General features: G+C 42.2%; 1 protein-coding gene across 1 annotated transcript in view; it reads right to left on the reverse strand.

Annotated features, from left to right (window-relative positions):
- Positions 1-19422, reverse strand: part of moxd1 (monooxygenase, DBH-like 1) — a 96793-nt gene extending 77371 nt beyond the window's left edge. The window contains exon 1 of the mRNA XM_067984530.1: positions 18584-19422. Coding sequence (XP_067840631.1) covers positions 18584-18871 — 288 coding nt within the window. The 5' untranslated portion in view covers positions 18872-19422. The remainder of the gene's footprint in view (positions 1-18583) is intronic.
- Positions 19423-21548: the final 2126 nt, after the last annotated feature.

The raw sequence follows: 21548 nt of genomic DNA on the forward strand, positions 1-21548 counted from the left end.
AATGACTGCCAAACAACTAAAAAATGTGGCATCTCATTACTCCTTATTTTAATAGTTTTTGGTCATTAAAAAATTAATTAAAAAAAAAATTCCCTTGTCTTTTATTTAATTTGATTATTTCTTACCCTGTCTTTTTTTCCACTGTTTATAACTGTTTTTTACAATGATTTTAATGTTGTATCTTTCACTTCCTGGATTTAACTTTGCAGCCTGCAGAAAGTTTCGCAGCATGTCAAAAATGCTGCGATCTGAGGGGAGAGCTCGATCCTCTGGCTTCTCCCATGGATGGTAGCATCGCTGGAGCTAACGCTGGGCTTTTCTCTGCTTCCTATTAGAGGTAGCGCACCCAGTAAAGACCACGGTAAGTTAGTGGGTTAGTATAAATCTATGGAGCGGCGAGGACTGTAGGTTCACCACTCTGAGCAATTTCTCGGCCTATACAATTATTTCTTCCTCCCTATAATCTTATTCCCAATCATTTATTTCTCTGCTTTTTCTCTCTCAATTTAACCATGTCTATTTCTGTCTGTTATATTCTCTCAGAATGAACTTCTTTCATCCTTTTTGATCAATCCTACACACCTTTATTTTTTATGACTGCATATACCTCATATTCAGTACTTTGCTGTCTTACACGTACATGCCAAATCAACATTAACTCCAATAGCTGCAGTACATTGCAAGGCTCCAGCAGATAACACAGCATCTGATCAGCATTTATGAATTTCCAATACTTCTAAAATATGATAATATTTTTATCACTAGAAATTTAGGCTGCCTGGCTGAAGCATGGTGTATAATCAGTAAGTTTGATATATTGAGAGAAGTAATTAAAGATGTAGCCTTAATTTGGCGGTGAGAAAAAGGGCGCATCTTCATTTGTCCCACGTTGTGTACTTTTATGAAAATGCTTCAGGTTTTGGCTGGTCTCAGTTATTTTGAAAAAGTAGCAGCTAAGACACACCAGGAATCTCTTCGGAGCTGCTCCTGCTCCGCCACAATTCCGTAACGGCGGCAATGCAGGAACAACTCCAAGGAAATTCATTATTGGAAGGTTGTTGACAACAATACGTTTGTCCACACTGTCTAATTCTGCACTTTGTATGTTCTACCTGAAAAAGTACAATGAACATGCATTCTGTTTTCGCTTTTGCTCTGAAGCTGCCTTTCGATTTGGATCAACAAACTATCCAAATTCCTCACAGTACTACTGAATGTAGTTTTAACTACATCACTAAAACATCTCTAAATACAACAAAGAATGTGTCACTTACATGACACAATCAAATTACAATCTTTGAAATCTCTTCAGAGTAGACCAGACGGACATACGTGAAGAACCTTTACAAATCATGGTCTAGAAATTGGGCCGTCTAGCGCCAGTTCTTTCAGCGGGACACAGCCTCCTGGAGTGCCAAAATGGCGCCTTGGATGCGCACGCACATTTCTAGCATGACATGCGCCGGACGCCATCTTGGTAAAGGTAGTAGCGCATGCACAAATAACAAATGCCGGAAGCATGTAAAGTAAGGTGAAAATGGATACAATCAGTGCGCAATGCTGATTTAAAGTGATAAGTCCCAAAATGGTGTCTAACGCTCCACTCAACCGCGAACATCTGAACGTGTCTTAGAGTATTTGGAGGACCCTCCATCAGCGCGATTTAAAGGGACCATGCAGGATTTAACAGGTTAGTTGCTGGATTATTGCTTCTGGCTGCTGATGCACTTGTACCTGTTTTTGGAGGTCTCCTATACTTGAATACTAGGACGAGGGGACATAGCCTAACATTTGGAGCCAGGATGTGCAGGAGTGAAGTTAGGAAACACAAAGGGTGGGGGGAAAATTGGAACGTTCTTCTGCAAATGGCAGTTGATGCTAGCTCACTTGTGAATGTTACATCTGAGATTGATAGATTTCTGTGAACCAAGGGTATTAAGGAATATGGGACGAAGGTGGGTATATGGAGTTAGATCAAAGGTCCACCATGATCTTATTGAATGGTAGAACAGACTCGAGGGGCTAAATGCCACTGCCACTTGCTGCTTCCTTATGTTATGCAACACCTTCTCCTACAAGAAAGCAGGACGTGTGTCTGTGTGATGTGCCTGTCATGGATGAATAGCTGCCAGTGTGTGTGGCCTGTGAGTTGTGGGTGGGCGGCTTGAAACAGTGGTAATGTGTAGGAATGAGAGGAAGCATCTGACTGGAAGAGTTGAGTACTGATGGAGAGAGTTTGTTGGTATGTGGGTGATGGGGGGGCGTAGTGCGTGGAGCAGTGGAAGCGGCTAGTGGCCCTGTTATTAGGAGATTCCACTTGACCTCACTCACCTTGACCACTCGTGTTAAAGCACTGAACTCCTTCCTGCACTGCATCCATGTTTGTGGTGCTATGTGCCTGGCATTGACTTCATGCCCTGCTGCTTCCCACTGCCTTTTGAACATGTGTCTGAAGGGCAGACTGTTAGTTTTAGCAAAAACAAGTACCAGCTACCTTTAAGAGATTTTAAGAGACAGCCTGCCTTTAAAAGATTTGGGCTCCCCCTGCTGGTGGAAAGTGCGAATGTCATTCAATCCTCGTGTCAAGGCCTGGAATGCAACGCTGCGTTTAGGGGAGTGTTCAGGCTGGATGAATACCTCGTCCTGCCTGCGACAGAAGCACCGGGCGCAGGTTAATCGCGGATCACGATACCCATGCCCGGTTTCAGGGGTTAACCAATTTAACATCCAAAGTGTCTGGGGAAATAATGGGCATCAGCTATGATGCCTTCCTTACTTTAATTCCATATAATGGGTCAGGGCAATTTTACAATTGAAAAAACTAGGCCATACTTAAATAGTTAAAGCTCCAAACAATTCTTCATTTACATATTAATTCTATGATAAATTGTCACATAACAGTTTCTGTGTACAATGCTTTGGTACATGCTATTTGGAATTTCACATCTGCTACAATTTTTTTTTAAATTCCCTTAATAATAGTTTTTAATGCTGCTGTAACTTTCTCTGGGAAAATTTTCTCATGACACAATACTTAATCATCAATAAAGGTTCCAGGAAGGACAGGAAGGAGCTGAATGTTTTTTGAATTTTAGCCCCATCTTTCAAGCTTAAATGGTAATTAATCCTCCTGTTACATCCTAACTAGTATTTAACCACCAGTTTGTGGCTATTAGACAGATTAAGGTTTTCTTCGAGGTGAGTCATCTAAGGTGGAACTTCTTTAACAGGTAATAAACATTCCATGCAATTTCATAACTGTCTTTTGGTTAAGTGCCAATCCTTAGAGCCAAATTATTTCAGGCTGTTATCTGGACCATAATAACAAAATATCATAAGTATTAATTCCTCACTGAAAATTGTCCAACTTGAACTACTGCTATTAATTTTCATGTATTAAGTAATTTTTCTGGATTAATTACTGAACATCTAAATGTTATTACTTTATATGTAAGGAATAATAGTACAATAACGCGCATCAAGGTAGATAAATCTCCGGGACCTGATGAAATGTATCCCAGGACGTTATGGGAGGTTAGGGAGGAAATTGCGGGTCCCCTAGCAGAGATATTTGAATCATCGACAGCTACAGGTGAGGTGCCTGAAGATTGGAGGGTAGCAAATGTTGTGCCTTTGTTTAAGAAGGGCGGCAGGAAAAAGCCTGGGAACTACAGACCGGTGAGCCTGACATCTGTAGTGGGTAAGTTGTTAGAGGGAATTCTGAGAGACAGGATCTACAGGCATTTGGAGGCAGGGACTGATTAGGAACAGTCAGCATGGTTTTGTGAGAGGAAAATCATGTCTTACGAATTTGATTGAGTTTTTTGAAGGGGTAACCAAGAAGATAGATGAGGGCTATGCAGTAGACGTGGTCTACATGGACTTCAGCAAAGCCTTTGGCAAGGTACCGCATGGTAGGTTGTTACATAAGGTTAAATCTCACGGGATCCAAGGTGAGGTAGCCAATTGGATACAAAATTGGATTGACGACAGAAGACAAAGGGTGGTTGTAGAGGGTTGTTTTTCAAACTGGAGGCCTGTGACCAGCGGTGTGCCTCAGGGATCGGTGCTGGGTCCGCTGTTATTTGTTATTTATATTAATGATTTGGATGAGAATTTAGGAGGCATGGTTAGTAAGTTTGCAGATGACACCAAGATTGGTGGCATTGTGGACAGTGAAGAAGGTTATCTAGGATTGCAACGGGATCTTGATAAATTGGGCCAGTGGGCCGATGAATGGCAGATGGAGTTTAATTTAGATAAATGTGAGGTGATGCATTTTGGTAGATCGAATCGGGCCAGGACCTACTCCGTTAATGGTAGGGTGTTGGGGAGAGTTATAGAACAAAGAGATCTGGGAGTACAGGTTCATAGCTCCTTGAAAGTGGAGTCACAGGTGGATAGGGTGGTGAAGAAGGCATTCGGCATGCTTGGTTTCATTGGTCAGAACATTGAATGCAGGAGTTGGGATGTCTTGTTGAAGTTCTACAAGACGTTAGTAAGGCCACACTTGGAATACTGTGTACAGTTCTGGTCACCCTATTATAGAAAGGATATTATTAAACTAGAAAGAGTGCAGAAAAGATTTACTAGGATGCTACCGGGACTTGATGGTTTGACTTATAGGGAGAGGTTAGATAGACTGGGACTTTTTTCCCTGGAGAGTAGGAGGTTAAGGGGTGATCTTATAGAAGTCTATAAAATAATGAGGGGCATAGATAAGGTAGATAGTCAAAATCTTTTCCCAAAGGTAGGGGAGTCTATAACGAGGGGACATAGATTTAAGGTGAGAGGGGAGAGATACAAAAGGGCCCAGAGAGGCAATTTTTTCACTCAAAGGGTGGTGAGTGTCTGGAACGAGCTGCCAGAGGCAGTAGTAGAGGCGGGTACAATTTTGTCTTTTAAAAAGCATTTGGACAGTTACATGGGTAAGATGGGTATAGAGGGATATGGGCCAAGTGCAGGCAATTGGGACTAGCTTAGTGGTATAAATTGGGTGACATGGACATGTTGGGCCGAAGGGCCTGTTTCCATGTTGTAACTTCTATGATTCTATGATCTCTGATATGAACTCTTAGGTTACATAGTGAGGGCTATTCCAAAATACTTTGTAAAGCCCATCTGGTTCACTAATGTCCCTTAGGGTAGGAAACCTGCCGTTCTTAGCCAGTCTGGCGGATATGTGATCCAGACATACAGCAATGTGTTTGATTCTTAACTGCCCTCTGAAATGGCTGAGCAGGCCACTCAGTTGTACAATCCCGCTACAGAAGGTCATAAGAATAAAACCGGACAGACCACCTGGCACCGGACATGGCAAAGGCAGAGGCAAACCAAGCCCAGATGACCCTGCAAATCCTCCTCACTAACATATGGGGACTTGTGCCAAAATTGGGAGAGCTGTCCCACAGACTAGTCAAGCAACAGCCTGACATAGCCATATTTCCTTTCAGCCAACTTCCCAGACTCCGTCATCACCATCCCTGGGTATATCCTGTCCCACCGGCAGGACAGATCCATCAGAGGTGGCGGCACAGTGGTATACACTCAGGAGGGAGTGGCCCTGGGAGTCCTTAACATTGACTGTGGACCCCATGAAATCTCATGGCATCAGATCAAACATGGGTAAGGAAAGCTCCTGCTGCCATACCATCCTCCCTCAGCTGATGAATCAGTCCTCCTCCATGTTGAGCACCACTTGGAGGAAGCACTGAGGGTAGCAAGGGCACAGAATGTACTCTGGGTGGGGGACTTCAATGTCCATCATCAAGAGTGGCTCGGTAGCACCACTACTGACCAAGCCCTGAAGGACATAGCTGCAAGTGGTGAGAGAACCAACACGAGGAAAAAAACCTACTTGACCTCGTCCTCACCAATATACCTGTCGCAGATGCATCTGTCCATGGTAGTATTGGTAGGAGTGACCACTGCACAGTCCTTGTGGGGACGAAGTCCCGTCTTCACACTGAGGACACCGTCCAACGTGTTGTGTGGCACTACCACCGTGCTAAATGGGATAGATTCAGAATAGATCTAGCAGCTCAAAACTGGGCATCCATGAGGCGCTGTGGGCCATCAGCAGCAGCAGAATTGTATTCCAGCACAATCTGTAACCTCATGGCCTGGCATATTCCTCACTCTACCATTACCAACAAGCCAGGGCATCAACCCTGGTTCAATGAGGAGTGTAGAAGAGCATGCCAGGAGCAGCACCAGGCGTACCTAAAAATGAGGTGCCAACCTGGTGAAGCTACATCACAGGACTACATGCATGCTAAACAGTTGAAGCAGCATACTATAGACAAAGCTAGCAATTCCACAACCAACGGATCAGATCAAAACTCTGCAGTCCTGCCATATCCAGTCGTGAATGGTGGTGGACAATTAAACAATTAATGAGAGGAGGAGGCTCTCTGAACATCCCCATCCTCAATGGTGGCAGAGTCCAGTATGTGAGTGCAAAAGACAAGGCTGAAGCGTTTGCTACAAGCTTCAGCCAGAAGTGCCGAGTGGATGATCCATCTCGGCCTCTTCTCGAGATCCCCACCATCACAAAAGCCAGTAATCAGCCAATTCGATTCACTCCATGTGATATCAAGTAACAGCTGAATGCACTAGACACAGCAAAGGTGATGGGCCCCGGCAACATCCCAGCTGTAATGCTGAAGACTTGTGCTCCAGAACTAGCCATGCCTCTAGCCAGGCTGATCTAGTGCAGCTACAACACTGGCATCTGTCCACAAAAAGCAGGACAAATCCAATCCGGCCAAATATCCCCCCCATCAGTCTACTCTCAATCATCAGCAAAGTGATGGAAGTTGTCGTTGACAGTGCTATCAAGCGGCCAATAACCTGCTCACCGATGCTCAGTTTGCATTCCGCCAGGACCACTCAGCTCCAGACCTCATTACAGCCTTGGTCCAAACATGGACAAAAGAGCTCAATTCCAGAGGTGAGGTGAGAGTGACTGTCCTTGACATCAAGGCAGCATTTGACTGCAAGTGGCATCAAGGAGCCCTAGTAAAATTGAGGTCAATGGGAATCAGGGGGGAAACTCTCCAGTGGCTGGAGTCATACCTAGCACAATGGAAGATGGTAGTGGTTGTTGGAGGCCAATCATCTCAGCCCCCGGACATTGCTGCAGGAGTTCCTCAGGGCAGTGTCCTAGGCCCAACCATCTTCAGCTGCTTCATCAATGACCTTCCCTCCATCATAAGGTTAGAAATAGGGATGTTCGCTGACGATTGCACAGAGTTCAGCTCCATTCGCACACCCTCAGATGATGAAACAGTCCGAGCCAGCATGCAGCAAGACCTGGACAACATCCAGGCTTGGGCCGATAAGTGGCAAGTAACATTCGCGCTACACAAGTGCCAGGCAATGACCATCTCCAACAAGGGAGAGTCTAACCACCTCCCCTTGACATTCAATGGCATTACCATCGCCGAAGTGTTATCTGTGATAGGAGCCTAACAAACTTCTATCTTTGAAGCTTAAGGTTTTGGGCGGGATCGTCAGAAATCTGTAGAGATTTGAGTCAAAATGTTTGGAGATTTTGGCCCAAAATCTGAAAAACTCCTTGGAGCTGCAAAAGTGCTGGGATTCAAATGAAACACAGTTTTACTTGCGCAGTGTGATCATTAAGTTATTGATTTAATTTTAAAGGACTTTTCAATTCTTTGTTTTTCTTATTTGCTTATAAGAAAATAGGTATTTTACAAACACTATTTATCAGACTTCAGTGTGCTAAGCCAATATATAATCTACCTAATTATAAAGAAATGTCTTGCTCAATCGCAACGCTTGCCAATAAGCTTTTTTATTTAACAAATCCTAAAATTGCAATCACACGTTAAAACATGCAACATGATAATTGCCTACGCTATTTTTTTCCTGTCTTATCAATCTGTATCTTGTAAATCTGGCACAGGAACATAGGAACAGGAGTCGGCCATTTAGCCCCTCGAGCCTGTTCCGCCATTCAATGAGATCATGGCTGATCTGTGACCTAACTCCATATACCTGCCTTAGCCCCATATCCTTTAATACCTTTGGTTAACAAAAATCTATCAATCTCAGTTTTAAAATTAACAATTGAGCTGGCATCAACTGCTGTCTGCGAAAGAGAGTTCCAAACTTCTACCACCCTTTGCGTGTAGAAGTGTTTCCTAACTTCACACCCGAAAGTCCTGGCTATAAATTTTAGGCTATGTCCCCTTGTTCTAGATTCCCCAACCAGCAGAAATAATTTCTCTCTATCTACCCTATCGGTTCCCCTTAATAGCTTTAAAACTTTGATCAAATCACCACTTAATCTTCTCAATTCCAGGGAATACAACCCTAATTAGTGTAATCTCTCCTCGTAATTTAACCCTTGGAGTCTGGGTATCATTCTAGTAAATCTACACTGCTCTCCCTCCAAGGCCAATATGTCCTTCCTAAGGTGCGGTGCCCAGAACTGAACACAGTACTCCAGGTGTGGTCTAACCAGGGCTTTGTATAGCTGTAGCATAAATTCTACCTCCTTGTATTCTAGTCCTCTAGATATAAAGGCCAGCATTCCATTTGCCTTTTTGATTATTTTCTATACTTGTCCACGACATTTTAATGATCCATGTACACAGACCCCTAAGTCTCTTTGGACCTCCATTGTTTTGAGCTTTTCACCATTTAGAAAGCACTCTGATCTATCATTTTTAGGTCCAAAATGGATTACCTCACACTTGTCTACACTGAAATCCATTTGCCACAGTTTTGCCAATTCACTTAACCCATTAATTTTATGCTTCCATCTACACTGCTTATAATGCTGCCTATCTTTGTATCATCGGCAAACTTGGATACATCATCTAAGTCATTAATAAATGCAGTGATAGTTGTGGGACAGCACTAGTCACATCCTGCCAATTTGAGTACCTTTATCCCTACTCTCTATTTTCTGCTGCTCAGGCAATTTCCAAACTAGGTCAATAATTTGCCCTCAATTCCATGAGCTTCAACTTTAGCTAACAGTCTCTTATGGGGAACTTCATCAAATGCCTTCTGGAAGTCCATATAAACAACATCCATTGACATTCCCCTGTCCACTACTTTAATCACCATTTCAAAAAATTCTTGGCATCAACTCCTGAAGAACTAATGGCCCAGATTTTGCTGTGAAAATAATGGTAAGGCTAACAGCGCTCACTGTTATTTATCACATAGTAGTTTTCAACATTCTATTTCAAAGTGCATTTAAAAGTCCTAGGTCACGCTCTGACAATTGGAAAACCCATTACAAAAGGTGGCAATATTAGGATACAGTGCCAATTACACCTATAGTTGGTGCTGTAATAGGGGTTTGCAAAGTTAAATGCCACGTCACGTTATCTGCTTAAACATTAGGGACTAGAAGTTCGAGTGCGGCCAATTTTGTGCAGGGTACAATCCCTGCGCCTAAATGGGGAGGCCTGAGGTGCCCCAGATATTGGGCCTCAGGCCTTATTTCAATGGAGCTGGTGTGGTGCGAACAGCCGGCCAGCGAAGATTCAATGAAGATCGGGCCACTGCTGGCGTCACAGTGGCCCTCAGGTAAGTGAAAGCCGTTGTGGAGAAATGGAAGCCAGGGAGGGAGATCGGAAGCAGAGACAGGGAGAAACAAAGGCCGGGCAGGGAGATCGGGGAGTGGTGGTGGCCCGCATTCTTTAAATGTGGGATCAGGAGGAGCACAGCCGGCTCCGGCTGCCTCAGAACAAACCAATCTTACAGTGGGGGCCTCAAACACGTGATAGGCTCCTTACTTTCAAGGGAGCTAACAACGTCTGTTTCAGGCGTGGGCAATGCACAATGATATTTTATCGTTCCCAATATGATGGGCGGCGCACTTCCGGTTAGAAATATGCACGCATTTCTTGCCCACCATATTGGGGCATGGTAGACCAGTTAGCGCCCGAAATATGGGCGCAGTGTGGTCGAATTTATAGGCTGTAAAGAAATAAAGGTTTCGAATGTATTTAGGGGAACCGGGCTCAAAAGGGTTAAATAGTCAAAGCTTTAGCTGGAGCTGCTGTCACATAAGAGACTGCTTTAAATTAGTCATCCCACAGCTGCAGTAAGTTAACAGCCATGAGCACTGTTATTGCAACTAAGGGAGGAACATAACGGTACCCCCACTCCTTCAGAGATACTGGAATACTGAAGTTAGCTCGAACTCCCGTTACCTTCAAGGCCTATAGGGTGATTCATCAACTGCTGGGACAGAGAAACATTGTGTTAAAGATAAGGAGAGACGGGGGGGGGGGGGGGGGGGGGTCACAAGGCACTCTCTCTTCTGGACAAGTATGTATTGTCCATATGATTGGGTAAATTGTAAATTAAGGGGAGTATTTGGAAAAATACCTGATTGGATGTAATTTGCCGCAGTTCCATTTTTTGGGGTATAACTGGGGCGGTGTGAGACTTTGTCGGTGTAGAATACAGAAAAGAAAGCACCAGACGGGTGAATGAGAGTACGGGAATGAAGGAACGAGGTCACAGCTTCTACCCAAAGAACAACAGGGTAATATAATTCTCAATTGTGCTTTGTAAACTACTGCTTAAATACTGTAATATATTGATTCTTGCTTGTGCTAAATAAAGTCATATGGCTATTAACCAATACGGTGTCAGTCTCAAACAATTGAACAGAGAGTCAAATTGACTACAAATTGGTGAGCCAGCCAGGAAACTGACAAAATAGCGGTCGGCATGTTTGGTGTAAGTGAGATCCTAGGAGTGACATCGCCTTGTCAGTTAAGGAAGGGAACCTTCGGGTGCATAGGACATTGCGACCTACCAGTAGTACAGTGATGGTTCATCAACACTTTAGTGTTGACAGAATGGCTAGCTCAACTGATGTTGAGAGACCCCCAAGATAAGAAGTTTGAGAAATTATGTGTAACAGATTTAATGTCATTTTTGACCAGTCCTGAAGGAGACTCATGTCAAAAGGCGACAAAATGGATTCAAAGTCAAGTAACTGAGAGTACGATTGTACAGGAGGACAAGGAGTTAAAATAGGAACTTGTCAGACTTTGTGTGAGGTGGAGACTAAGATGAAGAAACTGGTAAAGGAGAAGGAAATTAAAGAGGAGGATTGGAAAGCGGGGGACTTGTTATTCTAGCCACAAGAGTTAGAGAGATTGAGAGAGGAAGTTGAAATTCAGACAGAAAGGTTGAACGGTGAGGAAGAAGGAAGAACAAAAAGAAAGATGGAGGAACCTTCACCACTCCAGGCTTGGATGAGGAAACAGAATTGAACTTGAGACTTTGAGTCGGTACAGAATGGGATTCTATGATGGAATCAAGAAGGAGAAAGGGAAAGGATCACAAGCTGCAGAATGTGTGCTTTTGTTTTCCATGTGCTGCCTCTTTAAAAAGCCTGTCCTCATTGTAAGTGCTTTCTTTTTGCTGTTGCAAGCTATAGCCGCTTTTTAATAGTTGTTATGTGTTTTCCTCTTGTGTGTAATGTAACAAAGATTTTGTTTAGCTGTGAAAGCAGTTATTTCCAGTATTTTTAACAGTTTTTGGAAAGGCACGCCTGAAGAAGAACGAAAGATGATGTAATTTACTGGGTTTTAGTACAAACGTGCTATATTGATAATTTTATCTGTTTTGTCTTGTGTTTAATTTTGATATTGCTGAATTAAAATTAGAGTTATTGAGGTTAACGAACCTATCAAATTGTGGAAACCAGACTTTTATTGTGGCCACAGTAAAATTCTGGTTCTTATGAAAAATCTGAGTCTCAAATTCCGGACATGAGATGATCACATATGAAAATTAATCTGTTTGAAGTTATGTTGAGTATTGGTGGGTGTGAACTGATATGTAATGAGTTAATGTTGTGTGTAACTGTAAATCAAAGAACAATATTTTGTTATCTCATACAGGGCATCAACTTTGAGATAATCATCTTGGTTATACTGAAATGTCTTAGCTGTTAGTTCTGATAGCGCACTTTTTATCTTGTGTGGTCAGAAAAAAAGTGACCGAGAAACAGAAAAAATTAAATAAAGGATACCTCCATCTCATGTCTCTATTATAAAACTTAAGAAACAATTAGAAACCAAGGGAGCCTTCAACAAAAAGTTGATGGGACAAAAATTAGAGTGGGAAATTAATTAGCTCATACTACTGCTTACAACGCGACTTTGGCTGCGTCAGTAGATTACCTTCAAACCAAAGGTGCAAATAGAGCCAGAAAATTAGTAACACGTAATGCTGAACTACAACGACAGGAAGGTCAGGATAAAATGTAATAACAAATTTGCCTATATCACTGGATTAGATAAAGTCGTACTTATAACTGCCCACACCCCCACCGAGTTGTTACTGTCAGGTGCATTAAAAGATTTAACTGGAGGCTGATCAGCACAGCAAGCTGAATTAGCCACAGTGGCCTATGTCCTCCAGATGGTCAGAGGAGAATGAGTCCTGATCACTTTCTCCAACAGCCTGTTTGTCACTGACTGATTATTTACCTATCTGAGAGAAACGAGGCTTCACCTCAACGGATGGAAAGCCATTATCCACCGCTGACCTCTTACAAAAAACTTTGGAACTGTCCCAAAATTGGACAATTTTTTAAAATTTGTTCATGGGATGTGGGTGTCGCTGGCAAGGCCAGCATTTATTGCCCATCCCTAATTGCCCTTGAGAAGGTGGTGGTCAGCCGCCTTCTTGAACCGCTGCAGTCCGTATGGTGAAGGTTCTCCCACAGTGCTGTTAGGAATGGAGTTCCAGGATTTTGACCCAGCGACAATAAAGGAACGGCGATATATTTCCAAGTCGGGATAGTGTGTGACTTGGAGGGGAACATGCAGGTGGTGTTGTTCCCAGGTGCCTGCTGCCCTTGTCCTTCTAGGTGGTAGAGGTCGTGGGTTTGGGAGGTGCTGTCAAAGAAGCCTTGGCGAGTTGCTGTAGTACACACTGCAGCCACTGTGCGCCGGTGGTGAAGGGAGTGAATGTTTAGGGTGGTGGATGGGGTGCGAAACAAGCGGTCTGCTTTGTCCTGGATGGTGTCAAGCTTCTTGAGTGTTGTTGGAGCTGCACTCATCCAGGCAAGTGGAGAGTATTCCATCACATTCCTGACCTGTGCCTTGTAGATGGTGGTAAGGCTTTGGGGAGTCAGGAGGTGAGTCATTTGCTGCAGAATCCCCAGCCTCTGACCTGCTCTTGTAGCCACAGTATTTATATGGCTGGTCCAGTTAAGTTTCTGGTCAATGCTGACCCCCAGGATGTTGATGGTGGGGGATTCGGTGATGGTAATGCCATTGAATGTCAAGGGGAGGTAGATAGACTCTCTTGGTAGCTATTGTAAAAGTAATTTTGTCTGGGCTAAGTTAAACTTAATCTTCTGTCTCCATGACAACAATCTGGAAATGTTGAACCAACTAAAAACTAAGATGAACGAACTGAAACGCTATCTTCCCTGATACGAAAGTTTTTTTTAAAAAAATGACACGAAAGCTACGTTGGCATACGCCGAGAACGCTGTGTATGTCTGATGATATCTGGCGCCGTCATTTTGTTTCTGCAAAGAAGTTAACCCCTTCCAAGGACACCAAGATCTGTTTTTAATTCACCAGCAACAAACTTTGCATTTATTTAAAATAATTGGCATCATTTAATTGGATATTTCCCCACATGACAGAATTAAATCACGAATTGACAAATTAACCCCTTGGACTTTCAAGAAGAGCCACAATAGATTTTCTGTGTTTGGGACCATGGTTTTCGGGACCACAAAAGTGCAGGAAACGATCGGTGTTAAGAATTTAAGACCTTATCTGCAGACACAGTAGATATCAAATGTCACAGTATGGTGACGTTTTGGGCTAAAACTTAAGACTTGGATTTCGAAAATTCAAAATTATATAGAAAAGGAAAAGCAATCAGCCTTGACCAAGTTGCTTTTCTTCTTTTGGAAACGTTTTGCCAAAAGTAATTACAAGCACTTCTGTCTCTACTGTAAAACCTCAAAGCCTGGATATTATTTGTTGCTGAAATTGGAATTGATATGAGTTGCAGTTCAAGCCTACAAACCTGTAGTTTAAAAGGGGATGATCAAATTAGATTTTAAAATAAAAGAAATCCAGTCAAATGGTTCCTATCCAATGCTGTGTATCAAGGAAGAAAGTATTTTGTGTGGGGGCGGGGGGGTGTACATTGACATGTCCTGTAAGTCCAACAATACTGCTCTCCGGAATTGGGAGAATGAAAAGCAGTTCAAGAAGAATTGAAGTAAAATAAACATTTTAAAAAAATGTATTGGAATATTGTACTGGACAGTAAAGTTCCTCCAGGGCTCATGAATGACATGAAATGGAAATATAATGGGATGTGTAAAATTGAATGAGGGGAAGTGATTCAGAATATAAGATAGAAACAGAGATATTACACCACCAAATGAGAAGTTCTCTAAAGTCATTGACCTGGGCATGATTTACCAAAAGATATCAATCTGGTATAAATGTACAATCTGGTGAAAATCATGGACATGTAGTTGAGAATAGTAAATTGATAGCTTTCTCTTGGAGATATTTGTGTCCTTACCTATACTGAACAATAAGAAAATAGCATTTGATAGCCTGGCCATTACCTGAGACATCAGGACCATGCAGGGGGATATAAGCAAAGACTTCCAGACTCGCTTTTGATAAGGAAGCCTGAAAGCCCAAGAATGGCTACAATGGACACGCAAGATACAAATGTATGTTGCCATCAATTATAGATGGAGACCAGGATGAAGGACATGATTACAAAGGCCTACGGCCTGGTGAGCTATTGGAACCACTCTTTAAAAGAGTGCAGTTGCTCTTACAGGATTGAATCTTACTGGACATATGATGTGTACCATGGAAAACACATTCAGAAATACCATGAGGAAAAAGAAACTGGCCAGTTGAAAGTTAATTACCTATGATATGTTGCATATGAGGCAATTAATATGTGGAAATGCAAGACGAAGATGCATTGAAGAACGGGTCTTAAATATGCTCAGTTACTTGACAACAGCACAATGGTCAGTGCGGCTCAGGATAGTGAGAAAAGCTTTTAAATGAGGCACCGGCACATGCTCCATAGAGAAATCGACTAATTAATTAAACGATCAGGAAATACTGGTACCAATCAGAGGGATTGAAATTAAAGTAAAGAGGGACATAGTAATTTGGATTTCCAAAATTCATGGTTAGGTTCCTTTCAGTTAAGAATGAAATTGGGCTAGGGAGGAAATAATACTTAACAAAAATATCCACAAAATGGATATTAGTAAAAGGAGAGCTGAAGAATTTTTTACATCCATGATTTCTTGATATTATGCGTTCCTTGAAACATATGCTTAAAAGACTTGGTCAATGCGCTAACAACCTAGAGATAATGGCCTTGTTGCAGAAAGGTAAAAAATAAGATTGAGTGAGGAGTCGGAGGTGGCTCCTCCTTCTCAAGGTGTGGAATGTAAGGAAATATGTGTTTAGAAGGTATTTAGAGGAACCAGGCTCGAAAGGGTTAAATAGTCAAGACTTTAGCTGGAACTGCTGTCACAAAATAGACTGCTTTTAAATGAACATACTGCAGCTGCAGTAAGCTAACAGCCATGAGCATTTTGTTATTGCCACTCCTTCAGAGATACTGGAATACTGAAGTTAGCTAGAACTTCCGTTATCTTCAAGGCCCATAGGATGATTCATCAACTGCAGGGACAGAGGAACATTGTGCTAAGGATAAGGAGAGATTAAGGAGGGCCATAAGGCACTGTCTCTTCTGGACAAGTACGTGTTGTCCATATGATTGGGTAAATTGTAAATTAGGGGAGTATTTTGAAAAATATCTTATTGGATGTATTTTGCCGCAGTTCCATTTTTTGGGATAAAACTGGGGGGGGGGGGATATCTGAGACTTTGTTGATGTAGAATATAGAAAAGAAAGCACCAGGCGGGTGAACGAGAATGACAGTATAGGATTGAAGGAACAAGGAACAGGGTCGCTGCTTCTAACCAAAGAACAACGGGGTAAATGTAATTCTCAATTGTGCTTTGTAAACTACTCCTTAAATACTGTAATGTATTGATTCTTGCTTGTGCTAAATAATGTCATATGGCTATTAACCAATATGGTGTCAGTCTCTAACAATTGAACAGAGAGTCAAATTGTCTACAAGGCCTAGCTCTATTAGAAAGTACAGAGAGCTAATGGTTTGAGTTTGCTTGCAGTTGCAGGCTCAGGCTACTGTGGAGCACAATAATTCTCATAGCCTCCATGGTGTCAGTCTGCAGCCATCAAAATACAGCTAATCAATGAAGGTTAATAAAGAGCTTTAACTAGAAATGTAAAATATTTTGTTCAATTTTTTTTGGACCCTTACTGCTCACCCAGACATCCCCTAACCCCACATCAGTTGATGATTTCGCTTTCCTTCTAGCTTTGTAGGAACAATCCACCTCACAGTGACTAATTCACTGAGGTAGCATCCCATTTGCAGAACCAACCACTTATGTTCCTGCTCCTCGCTAACACCTCCTGCCAAAATCTCCCCACACCGACTCTCAGTTCACCTCAGAAAACTCACCTGCAGTGCTTTTCCCCTCGATCAGACAGCAGCTGAATCATCAGCTGATGTTAGTCAACTCCATAGGAGATTGATTAGCTTTATATTCATATTTTCCAGAACAGATCATAGCAATGTAGCAAAGAACTTAACTGCCAAGCCATCAAGACCATTTTATGGCCACCATGATTGCCAACTGAAATCATTCTGTTCTCTAGGAACATTTAAATCAAACAGATGTGTAATCCTAGTTTCACTCAATCTAAGCACTAGCCAGGCATAGCATTCCATACACAACAGCCTTCCAAAACAGAATTATATGTGCACATCTTTACCTACATAAACAAACAGTCACTGCTCTCCAACAGTAAATCACTATGGGAAGCACTTTGAGAAGATAACATTACATAAATGCAACTATTTATTTTTTACATCTGCACAACATAGACATGTATACTAACCCACTCCCTCCTTGCATTGCCAATGTATATTCTAACTTTTTTTTCAAATATGTCTCATTTTAAGATAGGCTAGTACCAATATCTTAATACAGAACTGAGCCATTTTTAAAGACTTTTTCAACTGTGGATATAACCAGTAATTCAATGATATCTTTGTAGTTTCCTATACTAGCCTGAACTGTCTTGCAAGATAATTTACCAGACTGTAATGCCTCTTTTAATATATAAAAAAAATCACCCAAAATGCATTTGTTGTCTAATTTTGACATTTTTTCCATTGAATATGCCTTAAACCTGGAAAATTTGAACATAATGGCCCAGATTTTGCTGTGAAAATAACGGTGAGGCGATCAGCATTCACCTTTGTTTATGTGCAAATCTGACAGCAACTTCTTACAAGTGGAGATGCGCAGTTAAACGCAAAAATCTGGAAGTTGCTGTCTGAGATACCCTGCATCTCCGTAAAATGTGCGAAAACAGCATCTCGTCGTCTGGCTCTCCATTCAAATGAATTGAACGCTGTGAAGTGGTTGTACTGACATTGTAGATATGGATTAAACTTGGCCCAAAAAGTTAGTACTTGTCCATTCCAGTCTAAGTACCCTTTTAATGGTTGCAAGTCTTAATTACTGCCAAACAATGTCTCTAGCACTGAAAATTAACCTTTACAAGTGTAGAGTCTCATCCCTTTAGCTTTTAATTATTGTTGGATTTTTTTAAAATGTAAATACTTTTTCTTTCTGTCTCTTAATCCAATCTTTCTTTCACTTTATTTGCCTTACTGTACCTGATTTGACATTGAATTCACTTATCTAACATTTCCTGGTTCAGCTTCTATGCTGCTCATTAACGATTCTTCAATCTCATTGGTTAAGGGGACACACAGTTGCTTGCCTTGTTCACACAGGTCTCAGATGCCCTATAGAGGGCGCTGTGCTGTTTAGATGTCCCCCAACAGCAACTTGCCGTGCAAAACCCCATTGGAAATCTATGGGCAAGTGTAAGTAACAGGGGGTGCCGTTTGTTCGCCTCTCAGTTCTGGCCCGTTGTTATTGCCTAGATTCCTTCTGTTCTCAAACTCTATTTAAACCTCTGATCATAACTTGTGCCTAAAAGTTAATCATTGAAACGTTTTTCAGTAACTCAGAAATAAAATAGCAATTTTATAGTATGAGTTTCTGAGGGGGAGGGATGAATAAGAAGCTGCTGTTATTTGCAATCTTGATTAGCATTTCTAAGGGTGAACGGCAGTTAAAAATGATTCAATCTTCTCTTGGATTTATTTGCGGACTGATCTTCCTTATCAACACGCCCATATTCAATCACATGTAGATTTTACGTCCCTGCCCCAGATTTTTCACTTTAGATGTTCAACAGATAGCAGTAAAATTGGATTTCGTGCAAATCCAATAGATAAAACCAAACCAGTTCGGATTTATGTCAAACATATCACTGGCCATTTAGAGCTATTCTGTGGATCCACAGGCATCGAAATGTGCCTACAAGTACTTGCGTGAAGTGGACTGGGATGGATGGTCATTCAGACACTTCTTACCTTGAGATACGGGCGCCCATTTGCAACTCCTCCAATCACCATATCTGACTGAGCCATGGATCCCGTTGGGGAAAGTCCAAATCCAACGTAGCCCCTGGTTTCAACTTCCAATTCGAAGGTGATGGTCGTATTATCATGTTTCCACCTGAAGTGATATTTTCCCTTTTCATCCAGCACGGCATGGTGGTTGAACGCTTCCCTTCTCCAGTAGCCAGAGGCTGAAGCTGGACTCTTCAGCATCAGCACACTGCCCGCCAAAACAAGGCATAAAAAACAACTCAACAACATGCTTTATGGCTGGTGATGTGAAGTTTTTTTTTAAAAGAAAGATCTTCAATCCAGAAAGATAAACGTTCGTCCCGATGATTACAGCGAAAAAGAGGCGACCAGGCTTTGTGGTGTTAAATGTTTTCAAACTCCAGCATCTGCAGTTTGCATCAACAAATGTGGAAAAAAAACAAATCTTCTGCCCCGACACGTTTTGTCCGGTGATACCGATCTTTCCGGAGTTCCCGGGCAAATTGAAAAGGTCTGAGGGAAGTTGTCAAAGGAAGAGGAGCCTCTTCGTCCCACCGCCCCGAGCAGTGTGAGATGGAGCCGAGTCAGTGGCCGTGCGTGACTGGAATTAAACAAAAACACACACACACATTTTTTGTTGTTGTCCTACATCGAAGAAAGCGAATGTCAGTAAAGGCAAGCCTTGCCCCGCGAATCACTTGTCAGGTTTATCTGGGAACTTGAACCGCCAGGCAGACTTGGACATGTTCACTCTGCCTAGTGTCTGCAGCAGATTTGTCAAATTCATCACTCAAATATTCGGCCTGGCTTCTGTGTTCACAGTTATGGCTTTTGACGGGCCTTACGCAAACACCGTCACACAGAATGAGCTATTGAACAAGAATCACAAAGCCTTGCATTGACAAACGCAGCATAAGTTTAAATGGGTAGACGTTTATTAAAATCCTCCCAAACCCTGATAACTGGATCCAAACTTGCATATAATGTGACTGATTAGGTTATTTCCGGCTATCAGAGCAATCCAGTCGGGGTTTTGATGTTAATTTGGATGTTACGTGGATATAAATAACAGGATTGTACATTAATATATCAGAATAAACTAAAAGGTTAAAGATATTTTCAGATTAATTGCACGACACCTTGGGACGTTTCTACGTTAAAAGCGTTATATTAATGCAAGTTGTTGTTTTTGATCATGAAGTTGGTACAATATGAGAGTTAAAAATCGTAACAATAATATATGCTCCATTAATGATTTTTTAAAAAACAATGTGCATCTTCCGATAATCTTTGCCTGTTTGAGACTACAACCTCTCTCCCTGAGGCCATCAAGACTGTCGCTCCCCAACGCACTCAGAACTCCTGCGGATACTTGGAACAGCTGACATATCTCTATACTTATAAACAATAACTTCTCTATGCGCCAACAGCTGCTATAAGTATAAATGGACAATTCACTCTATGAGGCTCATTGTTTCTCTTCTCAAGACGACTGCTGCCCTCACTACGGCTGCCCTCAATAAAGCTCTCTAGTCTAGCACACTGGACTAAATTATAAAGTAACATTGGATAGTACATGTTAAGTTGTTGCATACCCAAATTCACTCAAAAGCACATGGGTCAAGGTGCATTTTACATATTTGGGTCTTCTCTGTCTCCTTACTCTGATAATTTGGCTTTTGTATTACCTTGATTGGTGAGTCTTAGCTCCCTATGATCCCAGGAACTAGTTAAAAGGGAGAAGAAATATGGACTAGTGGTTTCCAGCTTGTTACCTGTCATTATAGATTCAACAGAGTGGAACACAAAGATAATTAGCTCGAATGAAGGGTTGAAGGAGCTGTAACGAGTTGTAGAGAAAAGTTCATCTATGTGGACAATAGGAAAGCATTTTCAAATTAAGGTAGCTTTTCAGGAGGAATGGTATTCATCTGAAGTGGGTAGGGTTGAGAGGTTGGCCCAGAATAGAGAGCAAGCAATTGGAAGGTCTTTAAATTAAGTTTTCTTCTTGACTGAGTGTAGGTCTCTTAGTATGTTTTTGATTCTGGACCAATAGAACTGCACTGGGGATGAGCCCAATAAAACCAGAACAAATACAATAACAGGAAGGAGGGCATCACTAATACATAATGAGAGCCAAACTAAAAATGTGTGAATGTAATGTTAAATGACAAGTTGGTTCTCATCAATAAGTCATGCAGCGTTCTCCACTCCAGTTCCACGGTAGTGCCAGGGAGGGTCCCCGAATACAAGGCTTTCCACTGGAGGTGCTCACCCAGGCCAGTTGGCAGGATATTCTGCCTGGATGTGTCGGGGAGAAGAGGAGGGCAAAAAAGCGGAGAGTGTGCAACAGCTGCGAATACAGCAAATCGCTCCTTTCAGAATGGAATGGCATACAGGGAATTTCCAAGAGAAGGCTCAAGCAGCAAAGCAGGAGTATCAGAGCCTCCCGCTAATGAGCGGCTCAGTCCGAACAAAGGCACGATCAAGCAGGTCTAATTCACTCTCCTGAGCCAACTAGATGCATCTAACTGCGTACAGAATTTATTTCCTGGATGGCATTAGGACGGATTATGCCTGTACATCCAGGTGGTTGACGTCTGTAGTGACATCCACCCTACTCTGCTGCTATACAGTATGTACCTAACTTTGGTTACCTTTGCACCAAGGGATCTTAGCAACAAATTCGGGGAAAGGGATCAAAGTAATCAGCCGGTAACAAAGCATGGCAGCAACCACATGGTTTATGACCAACTCTCTACCGTTGTAAAAGCACTCTGAGCAATCCTGTCCAACATCCAAGACGGTAACTTTTGTCTTCTTCTCATCCAGTTTGATGGCCTGGAGTCCGTGGTGAGGCTCAGATAAACTTCCAGATACAACAGCTGAGTGGTATTCCAGCTGAAATCATGGAACTCCTTCAGCAGGAAACCTACCTGTCATTGGT

The sequence above is a fragment of the Heptranchias perlo genome, chromosome 5, assembly GCF_035084215.1.
Source record: "Heptranchias perlo isolate sHepPer1 chromosome 5, sHepPer1.hap1, whole genome shotgun sequence".
In the NCBI taxonomy this organism is placed as follows: Eukaryota; Metazoa; Chordata; class Chondrichthyes; order Hexanchiformes; family Hexanchidae; genus Heptranchias; species Heptranchias perlo.